We start from the raw sequence: 27,693 nt of genomic DNA, 5'->3' as shown, positions 1-27,693 counted from the left end.
AAGTCTTAGAGGGTCAGCATACTCCATGAACCAAAACCAGAAAATTTAAAGGGCACAGATAAAACCTTAAAATATTCTTTCAGTTCAAGTCTGTACAAGCACAAGCTGATTTAATATTTTAAGCTGATCTCAGAAGACTGAATAAATACATTTTTTTCCACAGTAGAAGTGAGTTCTTCATTCCTTACCTCATCATCTTTATACCAGGACAAACTTTCTGCAGTTAGAACGAACCAGTATTCCTTGGATCCTCCTTTCATGATGCCAATATTGTTGATGGTCAGCCAGCCTTTCCGAATGACCTGTACAGAGATGCAGTCAGGTACAAGTTTAGTTCATTACCCACTTGACATAATTCTGCTGCTGCATTCATTCTTTTAAATAAAGACTTGCTAAAGAAAACAAGAACAGGTACATTTTTTCAGTCTCTGACAAATTCAAAACAGAGATTTTGCAGGTTCCTATCATTCAAGAAAGAAAAAAAAAAGTAACATAAAGTGAATAAAGTGTTCTCAGTCAAAAGGCTGGAGAAAGAGAGGAGCCTAAGTATTATCCTGTTGCACTTGCAGCAAGCAGGAATGAACAAAGGATCATGTAAACCTGAAGATATTTATTTGCTGTATAATAACACATCATAAAAATCCATACAATTTATACATGACTACTCTGACTGCTCTAGTCTAATGGTTAAAGCCATTTGTAAAGTTGGACGCTAGGAACAGCACCTAGTTTCTGGTGAAGAAAGTGGCTTCTGGCACACACTGTGTAGTTTCAGAAGGGGTTGAATCAAGTGACAAAGCAGAGACGCCTTCTACAATTAATTTCAAATTGAGAGAGGAAGTGGTAAGGAGAGGTATATAAGAGCTATTTTCCTCTCATAAGGTAGAAGAGGAAAAGAAAAGAGATAAAAAAAAAAAAAAAAACAACAACCTAAGGCAGAAATAAAAACCAGAACTTTACAAAATAGATACAAACCCAAGATGAAAGAATAGATGGGAAAGCATACCTGTAAATACTTAGGCTAGGAGGCTACATCATGCAAAGAAGAATAACAAAAGAAAACTTAAGAGGAATGAGACAACTCCAGAGGTGAAGGAGAAATGGTCATGAGAACTGGTTTATGGATCATATAGATAGAAACTTTCAATTTTATCAGAACATTTATTGTTTTCCAATACATATATGAGGAAGCAAACAGTACTTCCTGTCATTCTCTGAACAAGTCAACAGAACTTTTCCAATCACACAGATGCAGGGAACCTCAGCTATTCTGTTTCTCCCCATAGCAACACCCTTTACTTGCAGTAAAAGTAAAGTATTGAGATAAAGTATTGAGAAAGAAAGAAGAAGCGCTCAGAGAAGCCCTTCAGAACTCCCTCAGTAAGTCCCACAAGCACGGACTTGTGTAATGAAACATAGGTTTCCTTTTGCTTTTGGGGAAATATACAAGATTCTGACATTCCTCTCACAGGGCTTTACAAGACCAGTAACTCCAATATCAACAGATAACCAGAGAAAAACACTTCTCCATATCTGTTCCTTGTCATCTATACAAGTTTCAGAATCGGAATTCCCTACCATTCAGCACGTATGCTAATGTAAGCTCCCTGAAGAAACCAGCTTTGGTATTGCACAGAGCAAGAGACCAAGTTATATTTGATAACCAAAGAAAGATATCAGGAGTTGCACCTGAAAAGCTGGCAAAAGTATTGGTAATGTACATAATCCAAGAGCATCAATTTCATTTCAAAGAAGTAAGAAAACCACTGAAGATCCAAAAACAGTCTATGGGTTTTCAGCCTGTAAGAAAATTGCTAAGAAAACATTGATTTGGTTCTGAAGACCGAGTAAGCTATGAGAGAACTGGACATGACTCCCATAAAAAGACTCCAGGGTGTGGCCCGAGCAGACCAGATCGATTAGCCTATCACAAAGGTTTCTGCAGAAGTTTGTCATTATTTTTAATATTCATGTCCACTGAAGAAAGAAAAAGTGGAGAGGGGGCATTACTGCTTACACATAGACAAGGAATACTTGTCCAACTGCAAGTTAAGGGAAACAAACTGATACAAACTTGATTACCCATGAAATCCTCATTTTATTTTACAATGTTTATTGAAGTAAACTTTTAACAGTAAACAAGCAATACGCATATATAGCCAGCGTACTGGCCTTCAGGCAGCTGCCACAGAACAAGTTGTGGAACCAAGTTAATTTCATTTTTTTTCTGCACTGAACTACACAATTGCAAATGCAAGAAGTTTTAGGAAAAAAAAAACAAACAGAAAATTAAGGTTCCCCATCCACTTATCTGTACAGTAGACTAAATACTTCACAGCAAGTGCAAACACAGTTATTCTCATGTTATAACAAAACTGAAGTGAGAGGCTATGAGAGAGGATGCTGTTTAACCATGCTGTCTGCAATTGAAAATGTTGTGTTGCTGCCTATAAAGCACACATCCACATATAGGAAGCACAGGCAGCCAGGCCAGCACACTACTGAAAACCGTTTTGGACACACATCTTAGAGAGGGTAAAGATTTGAAGATAGATGTCACAGTGGGCATAAAGAGGTGGTTTCTGGAAGCAAACCAATGAGAAACACCTGAGTAGCATGTTCAGGAACCTTACAGGTGATGAGCACTTAAAAGGGAAGCAAAGTAGCAGTATGCTTATTCTATTCAGTGCTTTTCCTCATCATTACCATAGGCTTTGTAGCTTGTAATAGAGTGACATTTTCTCAATTTGACAAGAACACATTTGTGGTAGAGGTCTCAGAATAGACCAAGCCAAGATTTCAAAATCTAAACTATACAAGCCACTTAAGAAGTAATGAAGCTTTTAATGCATTTAACATAGGAACTACATTAGTTGCATAGCTCCAAAAGGGTGTCTTGCTCCAGTCCAACACATCTCCCCACAGATGCATAACCATCACTGGGTGTGGACAGAAACAAGATGACTTGGTAATACAAACATTGGTCACTGACCACTGTCTTGTAAAGGAAGGAATTTGCCAGTTATTTCCTCAAAAATCCTGTGTGCTGAGGATTAGATCCAGCTGTCATTCCTGCACAACACTGCATGAACAGCAGGGCACCAAGCTACAGCAGTATCTTGGATACATGTTTTTCATGTGCAAATTTCTAGACCTGCTTATCTATACCCCTCCGAGAAAACAAGGTATTGTGTTCTCTAAAATATCCTGGACACTACAAGAGACCATAATTTTCCAAAATACTTGGAAGCAGTTCCAGGGCACATGAAGACAGAGAAGATGAGCTTAGTGTCCTAAGCTCATTTTCTTTCCATTGAATTGTTCCTGTTTCTCAGGCACATTTTGTTAACTACAAAAAGCTACACTTTCAAAATACTCAGTACCAGTGTTGGGGTTAGGGGGAGGGAGATGTTGGATCAAGGTGTAAGTGCAAAACAAAGAGAGATTAAACAACATAGTTTCCAGAGAAGTTAAATTACACCTTAGACTTCAGCCAATTTCTCAAAAAATAACTCAAGCTATATTTTAGAAATAAGTGTCCTTCCACAGGCAACAAGCAGCAAAGATTTTCAAAGAGACTTCTGACGTTAAAAAAGGTCTGAAGGGGAGAGTTGTTGGGCTTCTTAAAACTTACGTGTTAGCTATGTTGTATAGGACTTCAGCTTGAAAAATGAAAGTAGTGTGTTTCATTATTGTTTTCACTAGTTTATTTTCTGGTTGGTTTGGATTTAAGAGATCCATTTCAATATTTTCTATCATATTTCTAAATGTCACTCTGTGCAAACCGGATATTAGTGACATGAGTTATGAACTTCAGGAAGGTGAAAAATATGGGCATTGCCAGAAGCTAGTGAAGACAATATTCTGACCGGTAGTTGGACTCCATGTACAGGATGAACAAGAGATGACACAGTTCCTTCCTTCAGGGTCCTGATATCTAATCTGGGTGTCTGAAAAATGAAACTTAGAGGGTACGAATGCACATGAGCAAACCAGAAGGAAGTCATTTTCTGATAGTTCAGCTGCACAAAACCCGAATCATATCTGTTGTTCTTATTCTCCGCCACTTCATGGATAAACAGGAAAACAGGATTTGACACAATGGGTACATTTTATGTATTGCTGCATGACTTATTCATTCCATTAAAACAAATAAGGTATTTGTAAAAGAAATACATTAGAGAAGTGTTCCATTTCTTTAAAAGAAGTATTTGAAAGATGATTTCACGCTAAGTGAGAGATAAGTGAAATTGGCTGGGCAGACAGAAATACAAGTGTGAAAATCATGAGACTGGCTACTTCCGCAACAATACAAGCAGCAGCATTTAATAGAGAGTTACGTTAACTCAACAAAGTTATGTTACATAACTCCATTGAAATAATTTTGAACACAGAACACAACTCCCGGCACTACTCTATCTTCTAATCACTGTCATAATAACACGTGTTACCAAATAGTAAGCACATTGAGAGAATAAAAATTGCAAAAACTACTCTTTGAGGCATCCTGGGTTCTTTGGCTTCAATTATGAAGCTTCTCACACTACAGAGGCTAAAAAGGAACAACAGGTTAGAGAGGAAACCTAATACACTATTTCACTGTAATTTGCTCAATGTCAGAGCATAAACTGCTCAGATCTGATCTGATACTGAATGCAAAAGAGATCTCATGACACTGCTTCCCCCAAAATCACTGCACAATGTATCGCATAACCTTAAAATAATGACAGCGGCTTAAGTCCTAAACACATGTCTACTTTAAACAAAAATTTAGTCTTTATTGAAGCAAAGCACTTAGTAGTGAAAAATTGAAACATGCTTCCAAATGTAGTTAAACAAAGACTAAGGTGGTCAAGTCAAACATAAAGGAAACTTAACCTAAAAATTAAGTACAGTTAAAGGCCATTTAGAACAGCAATACTTCTCTAGTCTTGATAAGGTGAAAATTCAACAGCAGTATGTCTTATTCAAGAATATTTCAAAATTTAGCATCATGGGGTTGTCCACAGGTACCACTTCTTTTACAGAACCACTGCATTTCTTAACAGAACAGCCTTGCTGTGATTTTTCATGACCATCTTACTGTCCATGGTACAAGTTTCCATTTCCATCTACTTGCTTAAAAAAATTCTGTAAACACATTCTTTTCCTGGGTCATGCAAGGTAATAGGATTTCAGTATTTCTGAAGAAAAGAAGCAGCAAAGTATGCTACAAAGCAGGATTAAAAAGAAAAAAAAAAAGTTATTTATTAGCACAATAGTTCAGGCCAACTGATGGGGTCTGAATGCTTCTTGTGTCCAGAACAACCAATTCAGATTGCTGGCATAAAGTTGTAAAAGACGCAGGTGAAACAAAGCCTTCGAACCCAAACCTCCAAATCACTTGGACAGTGACTGGAATCTTATAGTTCAGATTAAGCCCCTTCTCCAATTACAGGGGCCACTTCAAGCACAGCAGCAGATTTTGCTGCAGACATAAAACACAATAAATTACATATAATCCTCTATAATTTGAGTATCTTGCATTCTCACACACAGAGTATCGATTGGCCACAGGGAGCAATGACACCTTCATCTTCAAAGGTTCATCACGAAGGGGAGCTTTTAATTAAATTTTAGTCACCAAAACAAATCTCAACACAAAAAATACACAGTTAAGAGTGGGTCAGCTTTCAGGAACCAGACCTTGCTAGTGTGCTATGTAAAACCAAGCATTACACTGATTATTTCAAGCAAATTAGAAGACAGACTAACCTGTGGCTTAAAAAGAAACTTTGTGGAGTCAGGTCAAAACCTCAGGCGGTAGCAAAGAAAAGACAAACAAAAAAGGCCAAAGATTAAGCGTGAGAGTATAAATTAGTAGTAGAGGAAAAAGGAGCAAAAACATGTTAAGAGGAATTTGCATTACATTTCTTTCAAAAATGCAATACTGCTGCACTCATCTTATTTCTGAGACACATAGAAATAGTTAATAGTGATCTGCATCATTCCAGTTCAAAGCAAGCTACAAAAAAGAAAAGTAAATGAGTATCCCACTATTATGGGAAAACTTGACGATCTTGATCTCCCAAAAGATTCAATTCAACTGCTATTAGAATCAGTGCTGCCTAGTCCTTTTTCCTTTATTGAACATTAGTTTAAGTTTGTTTGAAAAGATAACAAATATAATTTGATGATGTGGCAACAAACTGGAAAAATGTGTTTTCATCATAGATATTACCAAGAATGCACACGATACAGAGATTTACTTCTTACACCTAACCATCTCTGAACCAGGAGTAACTTGTTATAAAATTAACTGCTGTTTAGACAATTAATTCTAATTAGTAATATTAAAGACATTCACAAATTTATTTACTCATGAGGTGGAAGGGTTAGAAAGGAGTCTGTCCGTGATGATCCTCCTGGTGCTATGAAAAGAATGCTAAAAAGGCTTTAAGTATTTCTAAGTCTTATTAATAAAACTCACTTTTTTATCAGAAGTAATTCCTTTATATAAACAAAATACCAGTAACAGTACCTGTACCCATAAACAGCATGTTCATTTAAACAGTAGCTAATATTTCCTTTCAATCACCAGAAATTTATTTGCCCACCTTTCAAAAAGAGGTTTCCTATGAATAGAGGCACTTACAACAGATAAATACTGCTTTCCAGTTATATAATAAAACAAACATCAATTAGTCATTTTAGTTTGAGAAACTCAGTAAATTCTAAAATATTAATTTTATGCAAAAGTTTTCTAAAACATTAACTTATACTAGTTCATACTTGTAACAGCAGGTTAGTAGCAGTTAAGTGATGAACTGCAATTATACTTTGTTGAGAAAATGTTACAGACAAGACAGTTTAACATTAAGTAGTTTAGTAGCAAGTATTCAACAAACCAATGAGTTAGAGACAAACTTTGCCCTGTGAGAAGCTAAATGGAAAAGCAACAATAAAGCTTACAGAACTTAGCTCGTACAATTTGCCTTGAAGGCGGTAGATTGGTTCCCTGAAATAGCAAATTGCAAAAATGAAGTTTTATTTCAGAAACATTTTCTCATTCCTTTCAACTCCAAACAATTAATTTACAAACATCTGTTTATTATATTTAAAATAAAAGGTTCAGCAAAGTCCTTTATACCAAAAGTAACCTAGTTTCAACATTTAATGCCAAGCTTTTTCTCCACTTCTTTAGAGAGAGAACAATCACTTAGTTAAAAAATCATTCATTTTATCTGTATATTTTTGAAGAGTCAGATAATTGGTCAATTTTCCTTTTATGGGACACTCCAAAGTGATGATGGTTGCTGTGTTTGACACATGTTCCGGCACAGCTAGATAAGAAGGAAATCTCTCCTCAGAGGAAAGAGACAAGTCTTTGAAGCCGTTTCAGTTGTTTAGACCTTTCAACTTTTTTCATTTTAGTCCAAACTGTATATTACATCAAAAATGCCACTCACGCTGGTCAGGTTCTGGGGGACCATCACATCCAAGAAGTTAATGGATTATTTTAACTAACTTCTCAAAATTAACTAGCATTTTCTTTGTGGAAGAGGTTGGATTTCTATCCCTAAGACGACAACTAAGTTTGCAAAAAAGCTAGAACTCTCATCTACAACAGCAGAATAGGAGACTTTCTGAAGCCTCGGGTTTATCACCTGAGGGATCTAAACTCAGTGGTCACATGTGAAAACCTTGACCTTTCACTCCTGAGCATTCTTGGACCAAATTGCACATGAAAACATAGGAAGACATTAAATTTGGGTAATTATTTATTCAAAATTTCACTGTCTTATTTTTACTATAATTTTTTATATCCTTTTGAACTATGTACCAATTCCATAATATTTTCTCTCTTTAAGACTTTGCAAAACCCTCAAAGTGAGCAGAAACCCTCAAAGTTGCAACATTTTCATTATTTTCATCTCATATAAAAAACAGGACTGATTCCATGAAGTAGTGAACACCCCTGGCCCACACAAAAGCAAAGAAAGAAGCAAAGCTCAGGAGCACTTAGCATCTTGCAGAATCAATCCCATATTCTTATGTGATAAAAAGAAACAAACAAGTAATTCCATTGATGAATCTCAGTGAAAATGCTAATTAAACTGAGACCATCAACCAGTTATTCTTTGTTTACTTTGAGAGAGGACTATGGTACACAGCCAACATCTTTGTAAAGTCAGCTGAAAGTTTTTGGAAGAGGTAAAGGCAAATCTGCTTTTTCTTGCTGAATTACCCCTTCACTGCTATTAAGCTGTGAACATGTAAGAACTAGTAAAACAACTATAACAAAAGCACACTCAAGCAAGTACTTACCAGTGTTTTGGATTCTGAAATTCACAAGTTTACAGTTAATGACAAAATACATTGATGTGTAACATGAAAGATTCAATGCACTAAATGGCATGGGAGGGAAAACACTAACCAGCAGTGCAAGCAGTAGCAGAGATATTAAAAATAAATGATAACAATGAAAGTCACGTGGCTCAAAAAAATTCAGTAAAACAAGGTGGTGATGATGATGCATTTTACATATGTTTGAAGCAGAAAAAGTAAATGATAAACTTACAACAAATAAACACAGCCAAGAAAACCAAACAGCTTAGATTAACTTGCACATGCTGTTATCCATTCTCTGTTAGGTGCCTACCTGATTTCCCACTGCACTTTTGTTAACCTGACTGCTTCTTTGTTGGGCACTAAGGAAAGCAGAGGAAAAGAGTTATACTGAAGAAACTCAAGCTAAGCCAGTTCCTGAGGGATAGATTTTAGCAGTAATAGTTACTTCTGAGTCCAGCACAGAAATCTAAAGTAACAAAAGAAACACAGCAAAATCATTGCATATATGTGCACATTTCAATTGCTTTTTCCTTACAGTATAGGAATGTGTGCTTATATTTGCCTACTTAGGACAGAAGGGACATGCACAGCAGACAGCAGACTAACCATCTCCTTTGTAACAACATCCTACTTGGATTGGTAAATGTTACTAAAAGCACAGAGAAATTATGGCCCACGCGGGTCACTTTGGAAACATTAGCCTCTATAAATATTCAAGAGAGACAAAAAGCAAGCCATTTCTGTTATTTAGTGCAATACAACAAAATCCTCCCCTGCTGGAGGCTCCTTAATAGCTTTGTCTTGACAGTTTGTTTTGGATATTATTCTAATATTTATATGAACTTTGAGGGTGTAAATATAACTAATGGAGGAAGCCATCACAAAGCTGGTTCAAAAAAGCTGGAATCTTATAAGAATAAAGCATATTTGAAATTAAAACATATTTTAAATATTTTGCTCAATTCTTGAACTCTGGTAATCCCAGTTCCTGAAACAAAACACACTCCTGTCTCAAAAACATACAAGTTGCCATCAATTCTAAAAGCATTTGCATTATGTGGTGGTTTGTAAGTGTTAGGCCACAAAATTCAAATATGGCTGGAAAGAGGAAAAAATTGTTCAACCAACAGGCTTTGGCTACTTGACTACCAGAGCAGCCACTGGTGACAGGAAGTTTTGCTTGGATTAGATTATACAATTTCGGCAGGCATTGATAAACTGAAGAAAGAAGCATACGTATTAGATCAACTACAAACACTGCTCTGAAAGAGTAAGAAAGATATGCTTGGGTCACAGCCTGCGGGCCAATCCTGCAACTGTTTTGTACACAGCTGCTGTTCCAAAGAATTGCTGAAGCACCAAACTCAGCCTTGTCCCAATTCTGATCCTGCCTGTTAGACAGCACTCTATCAAACCAGCAGTCCACGTGCTGTCCATGAGAAGACCCACAAGGTTGTTTATTCCATGGGCTTAGCTCTCAATCATCCAGATCCTTTCAACCAAATAACACTGCATGCCTCTGGTGCATCATCTGAGTTGCATAAGCTTTGGTGCATAAATTATGATTAAATAGCATGCACACATAAAACACAACACTAACCCCTCACCAATTTCAATCTGTTGTTTGAGATACACATATGAGATGGCTTTAGGAAACCTAATTGCCATTCATTTGGTTTGGTTTGGGTTTGTTTTTTTATTTTTTTTTTTGTCGCCTTAGGAAAGTTAATTAGACCACTAACATCACACTAAGAAACCCAAGCCTTTTAGAAATAGCCCAGCAATTGGTCCTCTATTTACTGTTCCAACTACAAATTACTCTTTATGTAGATTGAAGCATGTAGCTATGTCCAAGTTACAGCAACTGGAAACAAACCCAATCCCAACACTTTATCACCCGTTCTGCTAAATGAGACAAACATTAATATTCTAAGATTTCACAATTTCATAACTATGCAAAGTTGTTCTAAAAATCGGCATTCTTAAATCCTTCTCAAGTCAATTCACATTGCACTGTACCTGCCTTATGCCCTGCAATGCTGCAAGGTAGTTTGAAATGTCTTGTGCTCTCATTCCTATGAACAAGACTCACAGGACTTACACTTAACAAAACACTGGGGTCATATGAGACAACTGGCTAGAAGACTCAGCAAAACAAAGGAAACAGTAGGGAAGCTGGGGAACCTACAGTCCAGGATGTTTAGATACTACAGAAGTTTATATGCTACCCAAAAATTATTTCATTTTCCAGTTCTAACATAATTGCTATAACAATAGTATGATTACAGTTTAAAATGTGTATTTGCTACTGTTTAGCCCATAAATTAATTTTACATTTTAAATTGTTCTTAGTTATGCAAGTTTTCTCTTCCAGTTGAGCACAAGTCAACAAAGATACTTCCCTTCCCATCAGATTCAACCTATAGAAACCACTTGCTTAAACTTATCAGTGAACTGAAGCGAAGAGCCATTTGTTATCTGCTTATACCCTGCGTACAGCAGCTGTGGATTTCTAGATCTCAACTAGCAAAAGAAGAGGCAGCTTTCCCAATAAATTGAACTTGGGCATTGCAACTCCTTGGAAAAGACACAGCAGTGAGAACCATGGACTGAACTACAGGCCCTGGCAGCACCACCCACGAGGGGGAATTTTCCAGGGGGGAGACATAACAAAATAGCTCCAGATATAGCTCCTGAATCTAAGACTGTAAAACATGGAAGGTTCCAACTTGACAAAAGGAAAAGTCTTTTCACAGGAGGAGAGGCAAGCATTGAAACAGGCTGCATAGAGAGGCTGGAGAATCTCCAGTTTTAGAAGTTTTCCAGATCTGATTGGACAAAGCCCTGAGTAACCTGGTCTGAACTCAGCATTGACCCTCCTCTGAGCAAGAGGTTGGACTATGTGACTTCCCAAGGTCACAACACACACCATGAATATATATGGAGTGTTTTTAGCAGGCTTTTTCCTGTCAGAAAAGGATGAAGAGAAGTAAATAGCAGGCAGGTTGTTATCTTGACCTCTAGAAGGCCAGCTACCATTCCTACAACATCCTGTCATTTGTCAAGAGAACTGATAAAGATATATAAGACATGCAAACAATTCTAGAGAAAGTTGTTCAAACCAAACGCATAAATAATGCCTGGCTTTGCCTTCCCCCCTCTCAGTTTACTGAATTCCATGTTTTAAACCTTCAAGGCATACTGCCAAAGATGTAGACCTTCCTTTACAGAGCTAACTAGAATAGGCCATAGTATAATACGTACTGTGGTGCCAAACTTTGTTGCCAGCATCCCACATGGATGAAACCTGTTGTGATTCCAAACACTGTTATGGCAAATATGGCATGAATATGACTGAAGGAACATTTATTCTTCAAAGAGTGAAGACATCTTTAATGCTTTTACTCGTGTCAAAATGTTGGTATGAAGTCCCTGAGGCACAAATTGCTGGAAGCTGAGAGAGAACATTCTGCAGAATATTCTCACAGCCTTTTCAATTAAGCAAGGAGAATGTCAAACCAGGCCCTGCAGGGCATTCTCCTACTATTATTCTCTACAGCCAAACAGCAGGCACACTTATAATTCAGTGACATCCACTACTCTGAGCAAAACTGTTTCACACTGAATCACAGCTCCCAAAACATGCATTCGCAACAATGTGGAAAGACCACCAATAGTATACATTTCTGTGGTCCTAAAATGGATACAGTGAGGGCATCAGCTTGCCAAAGCTGCTTCCTGAGACGAATATGATTCAGGACCAAGACATAATCTTCAGCTTCAGTGAAGCCAGGCTTGTGAACTGGGATGAAGAATCGCCTACAAGTGGTACAGAGTTTAATACCATGTATATTGAGAAAGAGCATGCTTCTGCATGTTTGGGATTTTGCAGCATGCATCTTCACTGCCACACTTCAGGACTTGTGTTTCAAACTTAGTGTTAAAAAAAAAAAAAAAGACAATGTCTTTATAACAAAGTCTTTAATATACATACTTTGCAAAGCCAATGAAGTCTTCATGGTTGGTGTTGATGTAAGAAACCTGGATATCAATCAGCAGCAGCACCTATTAGGGGAGACAGAAGAGAAAAAAAAAAAAAAAAAAAAAAAAAGAGATGGGTAAGGTAGAGGAGAGAGATTGAGGAAAAGGATGGGAGAAAAGAACAGAACTTTTGAGTTTTCTGCACTATTTAATATCCCTTTCATACTTGTTCAAGCCAAAAGCAACAATATTTTCTAAATCCCACCACTTTTGTTCGCGTGCTTGTTTAATAAGCTAGACCACTGAAGAGCTATTCCCTCTTCCTATTTTTTTTTTTCCAACAGATCTCATTTTTTTTTTTACTATCTTGGCCCTTGTCCACTTTACAAATATCAATCATACATGGCCAGAGAGCATTTAATAATATATCACATAATATATAACATAGATTCTACCTCCACATTTTGCAAGTTAAGCAAAATTCTTTTATTTGTAGCATTCCAGCCAAGCCAGCAAAGGAACCCAAACCTTAAACCTAAATTTTCTTTAGGTACTACACAAAGAAGTGACAGGTAAGCTAGCCCTGTTCCAGAAAACGTACAGTCCAGGTACCAGCCAGCCATTCTGGTGCATATATCTGGCTTGAGAGATAGGCTAGTCAATGAAATAACAGAATTAATGGTTTTTGTACTTATCACTTGCCAGGCCTTCAATAGCCCAGAGACAGAATTTGATTCAAACCTGAAAATCTAACTCGGCAAAGAACTCACGAAGGTATTAGAGAAAGCTTATTCCCACCCTTGAACAGCTTCTTGAACATGCATGAAACTGCACTTTCCCCCCCACCTTTTCAGACTTCCATGTATCAGCACAGAGCAAGGAAGAAACCTATTGCTACGAAATGGTAGCATTTAATCTCCTCAAAGTGTACAGTTATTTCTGTACAGCTCCTCAAACACAGCATCACTCCCAAATTCTTCAGAATTTCCAGAAGATTTTAAGTGCCTTACTCAGAGCAAAAGATAGTGGGGATTTGGGTCTAGCTCTTACCTCTGAAAATATCCTCACTAATGTTTTGATTTATTAACGATAACTGCTAACAGCACAAGTAATGATGTGAATATGTGACAATAACCTATTTGACCAATGCTTAGCATTTACAGAAATTTGGTATTTTGTACTTTGTTCTGGGAAATTGCCAGGTATGTGCACACAATGAAGAATGGAATAATAAGAAAGACGACTCAATTATTCTAAGTAACTTGTATCTTCTTCCAAATTTTGAAATAACTGAGTGTGCTAACTAGAATTCCCTGCAAGTACCAGCCCAGCAAATACAATTTTTTAAAAATTATTTTTAAGACTATATTCACAGCACAGATTAAAGGCAAAGAAGCAGGACATGGTGCACAGCTCCCTAGCTTGCACAGGGACAGAACTGGAAAGCCAGGAGCCCAGAACAACTTAGGAGCTCTGCCTAGCACTTCTTCCCCAAATATTTCTGTTGTCACACTCTGCACACTCCAGACAATAATTCCTATTTCCATATCCAGCAGATTTACTCACATGTAATCTAAGCTTTGAAGTTTCCTGGATACAGAGGGCTTAGCTGGGTGATGAATGTTCGAAAGAAGTTTCTCTGAAACTATTTTTTTTTTTAAGCTTCAAGGAAAACAACGGTCAGAAAAGCTGTACATCCATGAACTTGGAATGGTGCTGGTTAACAAACACTTCAAATTCTGAGTTTAAAATACCACAAACTAAAATTATCAACTTGATAGCAATCCCTGCCTTTCAGAAAGGCAACAGGACAAATCTTTTTCTTGCTTATTTTAGAATCCAAAGGAGAAATTACTTTATTAATTTCCAGATTTGAGACACTGCCTTTCAAAGCACACAATAGCCCCCGGGGGTCAGTTCCAGCGGTTCTACACTACGCACCTCAGCAAGCCTGTCCACTTGGCCAGAGACAGACTAGGTCAAGTTGCTCAGCTCAGCCTGCATGCTGATGCTATTGCTCAGCAACACAGAACTTAAACAGCAATGCTTGCCAGAGCTCACACGTCCACTACATGGCTTGTCATTCCCACAAGAGTCCCAGTACAATCGCTTGTGGGCCTCACTGTAATTTGAATATGGAATTAGTATGTTAAAAAAAAAAAAAAAAAACAAAAAAAAAAACTTGGAAACAAAGTAGAAAAAAAGGCTGGGTATTTCTGTGTGAGCTTGTTTAATCAATAATTGATTTCACACAAACAGCTGTTGTGGCACAGCTAAGAAGATGGCACACTGTGGCACAGGAACAAGCCAACACTACTTTAAACCACTAATCCTTATCTTGAAAGATCAGATTAGGATTTTCTGTAATAATTCTAGTCTCCCCTGTCAAAGCTCAGTGGTAGAAGATCAAATTCTCTCCCCCTCTAAAATGTGCAGCCTGCTGAAAAAAAAGAAAAGAAAAATTTTTCATTGCCTTACTGTACTTTGTACATAAGAACTTCCCTCCTCCACACACTTCCCCAAACCATTAGGCCTCCTATTTATTCTCACCTGATCCTTGGTCTTCTCTTCTCTTTCACGAATATAGCTAGCAACAATTCTTTCTGTTTCCTCACACAACCTTGGATATGTTGCCAACTGAAAAGCAAAATTAATAGCAATTTATATACGCAGGGTGGCTTCAGCAGAATACAAACAGAGGAGTCTCTTGCTTTCCACTTTGGAATAAAGCAATTATAATAAATGCTTGGGCTAAAAGTTAACTACACTACAAAGCAAGCCTTACTTGCTCTTAATGGTCATTTTCCAGACAAACTGGAGACACCTAAACCCTTGGATTGTTTCTGTGTTTTTGCTCCGTGGAACACTGATGAAAAACTGTGGCTCACATGTCCAAAGTGTCTTATCGACCTTGCGATGAGGTTTCTCTATGCCTCTGTCTTCTACTGTGCCTAATTCCAGAGTGGGGTTTTAAAAAATTTCCAAGTTTCTTGTTCTTTGAAGGCTCCACCTTGTGGCAACATCTTTACATCTCAGTAACAATACTTAAAAATGTAAACAGCAGAACACAACAGTAAATTTGGCCAATAGCACCGGGAAAAAAAATCTGCACAATTAATTCAAGTGACACATCTTCCAAACTTTGACAAAAGGCAAAAATCCTGGAAACTCCACTCAAAATATTGCAGTGGATCTGCTTCTCTATGATCTCTGTCAAAAAGACTGTCACCCTTTCCTGTTTTAAGGAATAGCTCCTTTAACCTGCTCATTGGTGCAAAAAAATTACATTATTCAGAAAAATGCAAAGGATATGACAGGATATTTCTCAGCAACTTCAGCATATCTGTGCTGACATCCCAGAACCACTCCTGTACTTGCTACTACTAGGGTACCTTGAACTCTGAGACAGTGGGAAAGACAGATGGACAGAAGGCAAGACAGTAAAAGTAGCCAGTTAGCTTAGAAATCTACAAGAGTCAATGGGTTCTTCATAGAAAAATCAGAGAGAAAAGAGAACTGAAAGTCAGCAACTGCTAGTTGGCAATGCTCCAGACAAGTGAGTCATGGTATTGACAGGTGACAGCTTTCCTATGAAGGTGAAAAGTGTGAGAAAGAAAAGCTTCACATTATTATATCTGCCGAGATTCCTTAACTACAGCTAGGGGCGGGTGAAGTCTGAGGTTTGATTTTAAGAGTAGACACCAACTCAAGCACCCACCTTGAGGAAAACCATTCCCAAATACTCATGGTAATGCTATGTTTAGTTTTGATGAACGTGTTTCTTAATTGATTACACTTCAGCATCTTGAGCTAAAAGTTCAATTGATGCACGCAACTTTCACATCAGGAAGTTCAATGCTCTTTCCGCTTAAATGTTCAACATTTCTGTGCAGCAAGCTCATTGTGAACACTAATGTAAGGATGTACAAATACAAGGGAGACAAAAATCTTTCCAGCTTTCCACTTCTACCTTCTTGAGAGCTGGAGATCAGATGTTTTGGGGTTATGTATGAAAAAAGCATGGCAGAAGCTGTGGACCCACTATGTTGCAAAGAACTGTAGTGCTACCCATTAAAGTTTATATATAGAAAGAGCATTTTTATCACCTTAATAGACATCTGAACACATTTGAGGCCTTTGCTCTAGAAAAGTTTCACTGTTTCTTCTTCTTAGCATTGGAAAAGTTTAAAGTACAATTATTTTTTTTTGCTTTTACACATGTGTGGAATTGCTGTCTATGTTCCATTTTCAGTACCAATGAAAACATGGTTTTAAAGAGGAAACTGAGGGCAACTCTTGACTCAACAAAACTCCAGTCATGAGGGGTATATATATTTGTCCTGGTTTGAGGTAAAAACAGAACCGATCTTCTGTTCAGTAATTTTACTTTTTAGCTAAGCTTCTTCTAACTACTGAAATTAACAGCACATTGTGCAGACACTGTTCGCTCTCAGAGTGATAAGCCCTATGTTTATAGTTGATACCAAGGAATGGTATGTAGAGAGGCTTTTGCTTATACTTATTGCTCTAACAACCAAGGTCAGCTAACTTTGTTATTTGCCCCCATTAGAGGCTCAGAAGCAGAAAAAGGTAGAGGGGTTGCACCTGGGGGGAGGAGTGGACAGGACAGGTGACCCAAAACTGACCAACAGGGTATTCCATCTTATCTGCCTCATACCGAATATAAAAGCTGAGGGATCAAAGGGTCAGCTCTCTCTTTCTTCAATGGCCAGCGTCCAAAGACGACTCTACTTTTGATCCCAATCCTGAATCTAGATCCGGAATCCAGTTCCCGTCTGTCACTGAGTCCAGTCTGGGACTTCCCCAGTGCCAGCCGGTGATGTGATCGTCATCCTGGGAGCTTGATACGGTTTTGTATATATTTCATTATTTCCTTTTCATTTTATTATTAATATTTTCATTATTAATATTTTCATTAAAGTGGTTTAGTTCCTTCTAAACTCATAAGTTTCCTTCTCTCTCTCCTTCTTCTCCTTGAAGACAGAGGTGGGGAAGACCATCTGTCGCTCACCCCACTGGCCAGTCCGGCCCAAACCATGACAATATTCAAAACACAGGAATCAAAAAAATGAGCATTTCCAGCATTACATTGTTTTGAGAGTTTTGCAGAAGTTGCAATTATTTCAGAGGGTCTTACCCTGTACATCAAGCGACTAGATCAGAAGTCTCTTATAACACCATAAAATGCAAGACAGGCTTTATATTATCTACTATACCATCACATTATACTTACATTATCAGATCTATTTGCAAGTTACCTTTTTAGTGCACTTCTTGACAGTGTTGATTAACTCTTGCATCACCAGATCCACACTTTTTAAGCAAGGTCCTTTCAGCTTGACTATCTGTTTTTTAACTATGGCTTCAAATGCCATATCTGGAGTAAACAAACCTGTTCTGTGGACATAAAAGAATATGTAAGACAGTAATAAAAACATCATGCAAGGAAGTTTTTTTTTTTTACTGACTTGCTTCTATCTTCATTTTCAGAGTCTTACAGCTGAGTAATAACAAACCCTACACAAACAGGCTTCCACAGAACTAAATTTACTCCTTTCTCTAAAAAACAAAGTGTCATTGTGAGTAAGAATATAAAAGTAGAAACTTGAAGATGACTGTGAGAACTCTAAAAGTACTGATATAACGCAGTAAAGCCTCTTCAGCAGTGCACAAAGGGATGAAAGGCAGCTGCAGCACTCCATGCACAATCACTTGTATAGCAAACCCATAAGAATCCTGTAGCTGCGCTTTCCTCTTCACTCACAACAGGAAACGTGGTTCTGTTACTCAGAGTCCTATATGGAGAATTTCTAAGTTGGTCGCTGCAGGGTATATGAACCTATAAATCAGATACCTCACAGAACCAGTTCTAAACAAATAGGCCTTCTTTGTCTTTCAAACACTGCTCGCAAAAGTCTACCTTGGCAGATAAGTTATATAAAAAAGCAAACTATAAATACATTCCCAAAACTATCAGTTCACTCCCATAAATTGCTCATCAAGACCTTCCCATCAATAAGGCCAGAAAAGTTCAAGTACTGCACCACAGCTACTGGAGTTAATCATTTGAGAACTGACTATACAAGTACTGCAAAGAACATTTTCCAAAACACCAACAACAACAAAGCTTGCAAGCAATGCTTTCAAAAGATATTACGTACCCACAAGTGGGTAGAAGGAGGGGGAAAAAAAGAAAAAAAAAAGAAAAAAAAACACCACACCACATAAGAATCCAAGCTTTTTGGAATCTGTTCTATTGTCAAAAGAACAAAAAATGGGTATGCATCTGATTAAGTGTCCCTCCATAACAGACTGATCATTCCAAAGTGAGATAATTAGGTGATTCCAAAGCAAAAAAAAAAAAAAACAAATACCTCCTCTTCCCGAATCTAATAATATACTGCAGACATATCTACAAAGTGAAACGTCAGCCAACTCATTTGTAAATCGGTCATTTCAAGAAATAGTTGAGAATAAAGGGGAGTAAGATAGTGCAAGGAGTCTGCCACAACACAACCTGAAAGGTTTTTTCCATATTAAGACAGAAGTTTTCCCTCTAAAACTTATGACTTTTCAGAAATACAGGCTTAACAGAACTGCAGATACTACCAGAAAAAAAGTCATTGATTTTCTCTGTAAAATAATTTTCCGGTATTTCCCAGTAAATTAAACTTCTTTGGGCAAACCAACTGTTTGGCCCAAAATAGCTACCTGAAAAAATAGAATTGTAAAGGAGATGAAGAAAAAGAAAATCAGCCACCAGGAGCAGTGTGTTAGTAAGGTAGTCTAGAAGCCAATAGCCATTGTGTTCACAGGTTAAAAAGACCACACCGTCTATAATGTGACTGCGCTTGAAAACACGGGAGCACTTGCCTGATACCATGTATGTTCTTGATTGCATAACTTATTTCTCTCCGGAGTTCCTTCTCATTGAATTCCATCTAGAGGAAGAATTGCATGTGAGATCACGTTAGGGGAAGTTTTTAATAAAACAGAAAATCTTACCCCTCCCAATATAACTGGAAGATAGGCAAGTTCATCTGGCAAAATACTAATTTCTAATTACACTAAACAAAGCACAAGTATTTTAAACATTTTAACACTAAGGCTTCAGGTAGCACTAAGGATTGTTGATAATTATGCACCCTTCCATTCCATATATACCAACAGCTGGAACGACTTTGCAGAGTTGACAGAGTAAGCAAGAAACAGGATTTGGAAGAAACAACTTTTTTTTAAGCCTGGTTTCCTAAGCCATGCAACTGCTGTGATTATGGTCTGTTTATCCTCCCCTTCCCATTCAACTGTTTGTCAACCAAATTTTAGAGAGGAGTGGTCTCAGTTATGAAGTTATAAAGCTTTCTTTAAGTTTCTTGAAAGCCAGCTAGCTGGAGAGAAGTTAGTTTTGTCACAAATGAAAGGTTCATTACCTAAGCCCAACTGTCATCTGTTCTGTTGGACTGCTAGTTGACCTACCACATTTAAACCCTGGAACCAGCCACAACTCTGCCTGGCTCTTACCCAACTGAAAATTAGGGGATGTCAATGCAGTTGAATGTAAAACAGAAAGGAAGCTTAGGAAAAGTGTAAAGGAATGGGGGCTGGAGATACAGTAGAGTTATCGGTGCAGGGAAGCTGAAGTCATTGAAGTGAAAGAAAAAAAATCAAAGAATATGTAACACAAATTCATAGGAAACTAGGTTTCCTTAGTTCACACTCCACTGGACCTTTGTTTACTCTGTTACCCAAAGGATGGTAGGCAAGAAGAGATGCATCAACAGGAGAAATGTTATCTCAAAACACCAAATTTGCTTCTGCTCCACCTCCCACTATGAAAGTGTAGGACTGAAAGCTGGCTTTGGTTTAACGCATTGAATACAGGAAGTAGAAAACACAGAAAGCAGCTATTTTTCCATAACTCTAATTTTAATAGATACTAGGTACTTGAACACAACAACTTAAATCTACCAACTGCAGTTGTTTGCCTACTCCATTTAACCAGAAGGAAGATGACATTTGTGATAAAACAATAAAAAAGCATGGAAAATAGTAAAAACTGAGACTATAATTACATTCTAACTCTGATGTTTCAGATTTCTTAGCATGTCTCAGTATCCAAAACGAGAAATTAAGCCAAATGTCTCATTAAAACCTCATGTAATTTCTTCCACAGTTAAGAGCATGTTCTTTCAATCAGACCTTATCTTGGCTTTACTACTATCAGTATGAACATAAGAATACATAAATCAAACACAAAGCACACCACCAAGATGGATAAATACCTTCACTAGTTCAAAAGGAAAACGTTCATGGAAAATACGATTGATTTTGGCACCTCCTGAAAGTTCTAGTGTATCAACCTGATCTCCTGATCCTTCGATTCTTTTTTCAAAGTCCACTGAAAACTGTTGTACCATCCTAAATTTCAAAGCAGGGGAGAAAAAAAAAAAAAAAACCACAATCATTTAAGCATGTCAGCTACCAACTCTTACTTCAGTACTATGTAACTACTAGTGCCTAATAAAACATGTTTAGTAATTGACAAAAGTATCTATAACAACAATTCATTCAGCCAAGCTGCCAATCCGTAAAATCCATACCTACACACAATCCCCTACAGTCCTTCTCTCTCGCAGGGCATAGCTCAGCATATTATTTTCTTTCTTCACAAATATTTTATTTAAAAAAAAAATACTGTTTATTAATGTGTATATTAAAGTCAGCTACAAATACAGAAGGGTACCAGGCTACATTTGTGTTTCATCAATGATTACAAAATTGTAAATGCTACCATTATTTATTACATAAATTTTTAATTTTTTTTAGAAGAAGAAAAAGTGATAGCAGTCTTTTTAGTAGGATAAGTAAATAAAAGTCCTGGTGTTTAAATTATAATACTTACTGTATTTGAATAGAAAAGCACATCCATATTTGGATGCTGTTACAGAAATTGCAGAGCCCAATGGGACAGACCACCACAAGCAAAAATCTCCAATCTTATGGCAAGAGGTACCATTTGCAGAGAGCTTACTTCTCCACAATGACCCTTCGATCTTTCTAATATCTTTCAAAAACATACAGTCCAATAGCATGATGGGAATCAAGCCACTAAGCTGATCCAGTGCTGGAGAATTTGGAAGAGATTGCTAAGGAACTTATTTTCCCATACCAACAAGCTAGCCCAAGAAGCAGTACTAACACGTCAATATGGCAGCTGTCAATATCACAAGCTCCAGCTTATATAGTTGTACTTGGACTTCTGCAGCAGAAGCATTTAGAAGAACATGCATGAGAATTCCTCCAGTTACAGAAGATTCATGGATAGCTCAATTTTTTTTTTTTTTTCTTTTTTAAGTACAGGCATTTGGTCATAAAATTTGAAATGACAGATTCTGCCAAAAAGTAACATTGCATATCAAGTGTACATAAACCTTAGATACCGATATGGCCAGGTTAACAGAATTATAGAAGGAGTCTAAGTGTAGAGCCTCAGACTCAATTTTTGAATAGGATTGCAGAAACTTAGGACCATCTTATGGGGTAAGGTGAGGCAGGTTTGGTTTTTTGTCTTATATACATTAAGGAACTCGTTCTTGAGAATCGGCAGAAAGGGTTCTAGTTATGTTACTTTCCACACCCCAAAAGAAAAAGGGAAAGCAAGGAGCATTTTTACTGACAAAAGAAGTTAATTTCTCCTATAGCATCTACTTGTAATGGAGGAATTAGAAAGAACTATGCAAAGAAGTTTCAAGTAGGATGACTTAGGCTGAAATGAAATTCAATTCTTTTTCCTTTAGAACATGTTACAATTGTAGAGCATGAGATAAGAGCAGCACCTAACAATTCACACCACTTCATATATGTGTTTCTAGCAGTTAAGTCACCAAATATACAGGAAAAAAGGACCACCTGTGTTGCACTGTCATGAAAGAGTCAAAGGTGATGTCCCTCTGTTTTTGCAACCAAAACGTCTGAAGTGAAGTCATGAGGGACAGACATATTTTGGACACAGTTAGTACAAAAACAAGGAGTAAAGCAGAGTCTTTAGCTGGCTCAAGAAAGCCTCTCTAGTTCAGGTGACCATTTTCCCTTCCGAATTCCAGACTTTCAGTTAGAGAATGAATCCTGCCCCAAACTTGTGCATTTTCACAATCCAGTGCTATTACCATCTATCCCAGAGAACCAAGAAGGCTGAAAACTTTTGAAATTGGTCAGAGTAGGAATGTGACAACAGTCATATGAGAGAGAAGAGCTAGGTACATTTTACATCTCTCTTTTTCTTCCTTCAGATGCTTCCTCTTCTAAGAGGTAAATTTTAATTGCATATGAACTTAGAAGTGGCTGCAGAGGGCTATAATTAAAAAAAAAAAAAAAAAAAAAAGAGAAAAAATGGCAGACCTTTCAGGTGAAAATGTACACAATACTGAGTATCAAGCATCACTGGAAACAGATCAAGTAAGGAAACTGCATGAAGCAAAGCAGTGGGTGCTATGTGGGCTTCAACCCGAAAAGTCAGCATTACCCTTTTTCCTTCGTGCTAAAACCACAATAAAGGAAGGGCTCTGATTCCACTTCCACTTGATTCAAAGTCAGATGAACACTCATCTCTCTTCCATCATTTTACAACAGTGTTATCAAAGTCCCATCAGACAGACTTATCTTGTGGATGAGACCCAAACTGGACAGTAGCTTCAGCAGTGCAAAAGCTTTCAGAACTACAAAATAACATAGCTCCAGAAATTGTTGCAATTGTTCGTGGATTCCATACAGCATGAATTTGTCCTTGTACTTGCTAACCTTAAATGTCTTCCCCGTCCCAAAAATTTGCCTATAGCTGCTTTCTGAAAGCACACGAATTTCTAATGTTGGCTCCTGCAGCAAAGAGCTCTGCACCTTAGGTGCAGATCACATGAAGGACTACTATCTATGATTAATTTTGATCTTGCCATCTTCAAGTTCTTTTGGATAGGCAAGTTTTTATATTGGAAAAAGAAACTTTCCCTATTCTCCTTTCAGACTCCTCATCTTACAGACTTCTAACACAATCTCCTTCCCTTGTTTGAAGTCATCTTTTTGGCAGGCTGAAGAATGTGTCTATACAATCGGAAGCAGTTTCTTACCTTTGATCATCTATGCTGCCCATTTTTGCACCTTTTCCTGTTTTGCTTTTTCTCTTTTCTAGGATTACTAAAATTAATTTAGGGAAAACTCTGCTGAAATTGTAGAGTAAATAATATGTTCTGGAACATCAACCACGGAATTCTGTGGAGCTTGCATATAGAATCCTTAACCATATCCTAATCTTGAAATTTAAACCCATTAGAAAGAAAAAAAAAAAAAGGGCAAAACAAATCTATACAGACTGGAAAAGCGGACAAAAGACTAGACACTCACTGCAACAGGGCTTTCGTTTTTCTGGTTGGATCTTCTGGTCTGAAGTTTTTGTATACCTCTACTTCATGTTCTATAGAAAGCAGCTGGCTCTGGAGTTTGCTTCTGAAGGCTGGCAGGGTATCCCGAATATGATTGGTAAGTTGCTAAAAAGCAAATAAAAGTCCTTTTATACTGCTAATAAAGATGAAAGCAAACATTTCTGCCATAACCTGAGCTAGTTTACCAGTTTAGTTCCTTTTGATCTTTGAAGCAATGGACACTGCTAAAGAACAATACAACATTCCTTTTGCATACACATTGTAAGTAGGCTTGAAAAATTCCTTCGTCCTCTCACTCACTAAGCCCTGTTACTACATACTTGTTTAGTTACACACAAAAAAGTTATATATATTACATATGCAATTTGAAGTGACCTCTCATCACTCAACACTGATGCCACCACTCCAATTTTGCTGGTTTCCCTAAGGGTGTTTTCCAATTCCCTACACACTTGTTCAGCATGACAACTCCTTTACTTTACAGCCACAAGACAACAGGGGACAAGGAAGAGATTCTGAGCATCCACAGCCTATTGAGGACAGATATGGAGGGAAGTGTAGACATACAGAGCACCTACTTGGCATTCTCTTACCACTGGGAAAAATCATCTCCATGTGATTTCTGCTCCTTTGTACAAAGTATACTAAAGGGAAGAGATTTTGCCCTCCTATTAATGATTATAGAGCTTTACCTTTTTTAAACACTGAATTTTGGTTGAAAAAGTTCTACCACTCAAGACTATCGGTTTTCATTTCTGAAAATATACCTAAAAGTACTGGAAGATAAATTGAAGGAGAGTATAAAAAGGCTTACCAGATCTGCGCCTAACTTACCTCACTCACTTTTGCATATATATGTTGCAATGTGTTTGGACAGCACTATTGATGTCTTACCTTTGCCATAAATTTCTCGTGTATTGTACTCGTTCCTTGATTAAAAGCAAAGTGGACTTGAGCTATGCTGCAAACCCTCTTCCCAACCCCAGTCAGACAAGCTATAAATTAAGAATGTCATATACCAAAATATGTAAACTCAAAATAAAAGTTGTTCAGCACACCGACAGGCACAAAATCAAAAGCTACAGTTTCCCTGGAGCACCACCTTGTGGACGCAGAGAAATCGAAATATTACCTCAAACTATGAACACTAATACATCCCTAATATCTTTCAGACAAAACTTGAATGGATCTTCCCATATATAATATTGTACACACAGTAATAGCAACAGAAGACCAACAGTTCATACTGAAATAGGTACATTTACAAAACAGCTCACACACAAGTTAATAGTCCGTAAGGTAATGCAAGTCAGAACAGATAAGACAGTCCAAAAGTAAATGCAGCTCATGCTTCAGTCTCAAAACTAAGGCACATGGATTAAACTTTCAAGACATAAAAAGATGCAAAACATCCTAAACGCTGTCAAAATTGCAGGATACAAGCAAGTTGTTGTATCCTGCTGAAGACTTCAGTTCTGAGGCTCAAATAACTGGCATTAGCATTCTTTTTGAGCGAGTCTAGAGCATGCCATAACCTAGCTGTCAAGTTACAGCTGCAAAGTCACTATAGCAAGAAATTAAGCAGGCCAGCCATTTAGTTTCCTACCTTAATCAATAACTTTTCTGCTGTTCCCAGCTGCTGTTTAAAATGGACAAATATAGGCTAACCTGGTCTTTGTCTATTCCAGACCAAAGGCTGCAATATGACAGTGAACTGGAAAAAACACTATCAAGTTTGACTTGTAGGAATGCCAAGAACACTGGTCAGCTGATAAACTAAGTTTTTAAAAAATAAAACAAATCATAGCATCACCAGTAATTTTAGAGAGGCGGGCATGACTTGATCTTGTCCTCTTCAAACTTGCTCAGATGCATCATCATTAGGGTTAGCTCTTCAAGCTAAGGAGTAGCACCATGAAAAAAGTAATATTCAAAGACACAAAATGGTGGAGAGAATTATATACTCCTCTGAGTCTCCTGTAAGCAGTGTCTTCATTAGGACAGTAAGCTATGGGTTTCTTGTCCAGGTAACTGGGAAATAGACCTCTATTTCCTGCTGAAGCAAGCTGTGATCTGACATGGTTTGGCATGGACTCACAGAAATAAACCAAAGGTTTGAGCAAAAATAAAGGTATTTTATTTTTGAATTTGAACAAAGTGTTCCGATTACTGTGTTTGTCCTTTATATCATTAGTATACAGCACACTGTTTCTATTAAAAACTATAATAAAATGTAGATTTTGAGGTTAAAGCACAGACATACAGTGAAACCTCAGGATACATGATTTCTAAAAATGCCATTTTTTTTTCCTAATTTCTAAATTTGAATTCTAAAAATCCTGTTAAATTAGCAGAAATGTGATAATTAAGGAATAGGATGTTATACTTCCAGGAAGGGAGACAAATCTTATTTTTCATGTTCATATTCAGTATTCAAGAAAACAGAGGAATGCAGAACTGTCAGTAAAAGTCAGAAGCTACATTTTACAGTAAGTTGTTGTATGCTACATGTAATATATAACTTCATTTATTACATTGTGAAAATTAAAAAGGTTGAAAGCAGGAAAGAAAAAGTGAGGTTCAATGACCAACACTCGTTTTAATAAAGATTTTATATCAGTCCTATCATTATAAAAGCCACCTTTCACCACAAAGGCTTCAGGTTTTACCTGGTTTAGAACTTTTTGGAGATAGGGTGTTCCCATCCGATCTGCCATGTGCCTATATGCTGGGTGGGAAAGAAAGAATTTCCTTTCTGCTAGAAGAGCTGCCTTTATGTCCTTTTTCCCATCAATGTCTTTCTGGCTTCTGTTTACAACACCAATATAACCTAAAACAACACAAAACCAATGGGTAAGTCAATGCAGCTACAGCCTGAACTACTGAATTCATATTAAATATAAATAGACTGTTTAAGTTCAAATAAGACTTTCCAATTTAGGCATTTCAGATATTGTTTACAAATACTCTAATGACCTTAACAGTGTCTAAATTGTTCATCCTGTTTATGTATAACAGATATACTTCCTTTTAAATCACCGATTCAAATACAGAAATATCTGAAACTTTGGTAGTCCACAAAGAAACCACTTCAAAAATAAACAAATTAAAAAAAAAAAAACAACACACAGAGATCTACAAAGATAAATTATATACTAGCAAAATACAGGAAAAATTTCCTGTCTTTTGCTGGACCAACATGCTCCACGGGAGGCAACAGTGGTCTTATCAATAAATTATAACAGGAATCAAAAATCTTGATGTTGTTAACAGTATGAGCAGCTGTGGCAGTAGCTCCCAGAACAATCACATAGAAAATTTTTGGAAGGGGTCAAAACCTGGTTTACAATGAGATTACAAAAGCTCTGATGCTTGCTTCTGTCATGCAAATCAAAGAAAGATTCCTGTGTTACCAGCATCAGCAACTTGGCACGGAAGAGAAAATTGGCTAACAACTTGTGCTGACATTTCTTGCTTCCACTGGAATATGCAGTGTATTTTCCAGGTCCAGAAAAAAAAAATCATTTTACTTGCAGGACATTTTTAGCACAGCAACCTTTTATGTTTGCTGAATAGATAACGATAAAAGCTAGGAACTCAGCAAGTCCAGCATAACCTTTGATTCACCTCAAGGACCCCCAAACACCACCCTTATCCAAACCACCATCTGGATTGCAAAAAATGTAGGCAACTGAACATTCTCACCTCTACGAAGAGGAAGTAGTTTGTTTTCTAGAATTTCTCTTGCATCTGTTCCTTCATCCATCAGATCCAATTTTGTGATCACACCAATGGTCCTAAGGCCTTACCAGGGTGGAGGCAGGAGGAAAAAAGATAGCGAAGAAGCATTTATATTCAGGAAGAACAATTAAATCGTACAATTATATAATAACTGATATGTGACGTTCTCAAGGCTTGTATCACATAT

At 37.3% G+C, this 27,693-nt stretch overlaps 1 protein-coding gene across 3 annotated transcripts in view; it reads right to left on the bottom strand.

The window, feature by feature from the left end:
* Positions 1–27,693, bottom strand: part of DNM3 (dynamin 3) — a gene marked incomplete at both ends in the record, with an annotated part of 193,276 nt that overhangs the window by 136,543 nt on the left and 29,040 nt on the right. For 2 of the 3 annotated variants that reach the window (XM_082484692.1, XM_082484690.1), the window contains 11 exons: positions 189–302; positions 6,968–6,997; positions 8,642–8,690; positions 12,326–12,396; positions 14,863–14,949; positions 17,592–17,730; positions 19,195–19,274; positions 20,616–20,751; positions 23,728–23,870; positions 26,435–26,595; positions 27,471–27,569. In XM_082484692.1, the coding sequence (XP_082340818.1) occupies positions 189–302; positions 6,968–6,997; positions 8,642–8,690; positions 12,326–12,396; positions 14,863–14,949; positions 17,592–17,730; positions 19,195–19,274; positions 20,616–20,751; positions 23,728–23,870; positions 26,435–26,595; positions 27,471–27,569 (1,109 nt within the window). The remainder of the gene's footprint in view (positions 1–188; positions 303–6,967; positions 6,998–8,641; positions 8,691–12,325; positions 12,397–14,862; positions 14,950–17,591; positions 17,731–19,194; positions 19,275–20,615; positions 20,752–23,727; positions 23,871–26,434; positions 26,596–27,470; positions 27,570–27,693) is intronic. The other variant, XM_082484691.1, reaches the window with a different exon arrangement.

Source organism: Vanellus vanellus (genome assembly GCF_965231255.1).
Source record: "Vanellus vanellus genome assembly, chromosome: 5".
NCBI classification, from domain to species: Eukaryota; Metazoa; Chordata; class Aves; order Charadriiformes; family Charadriidae; genus Vanellus; species Vanellus vanellus.
Note: the sequence above shows the minus strand (reverse complement) of the source record. Positions and strands in the feature narration are given on the sequence as shown.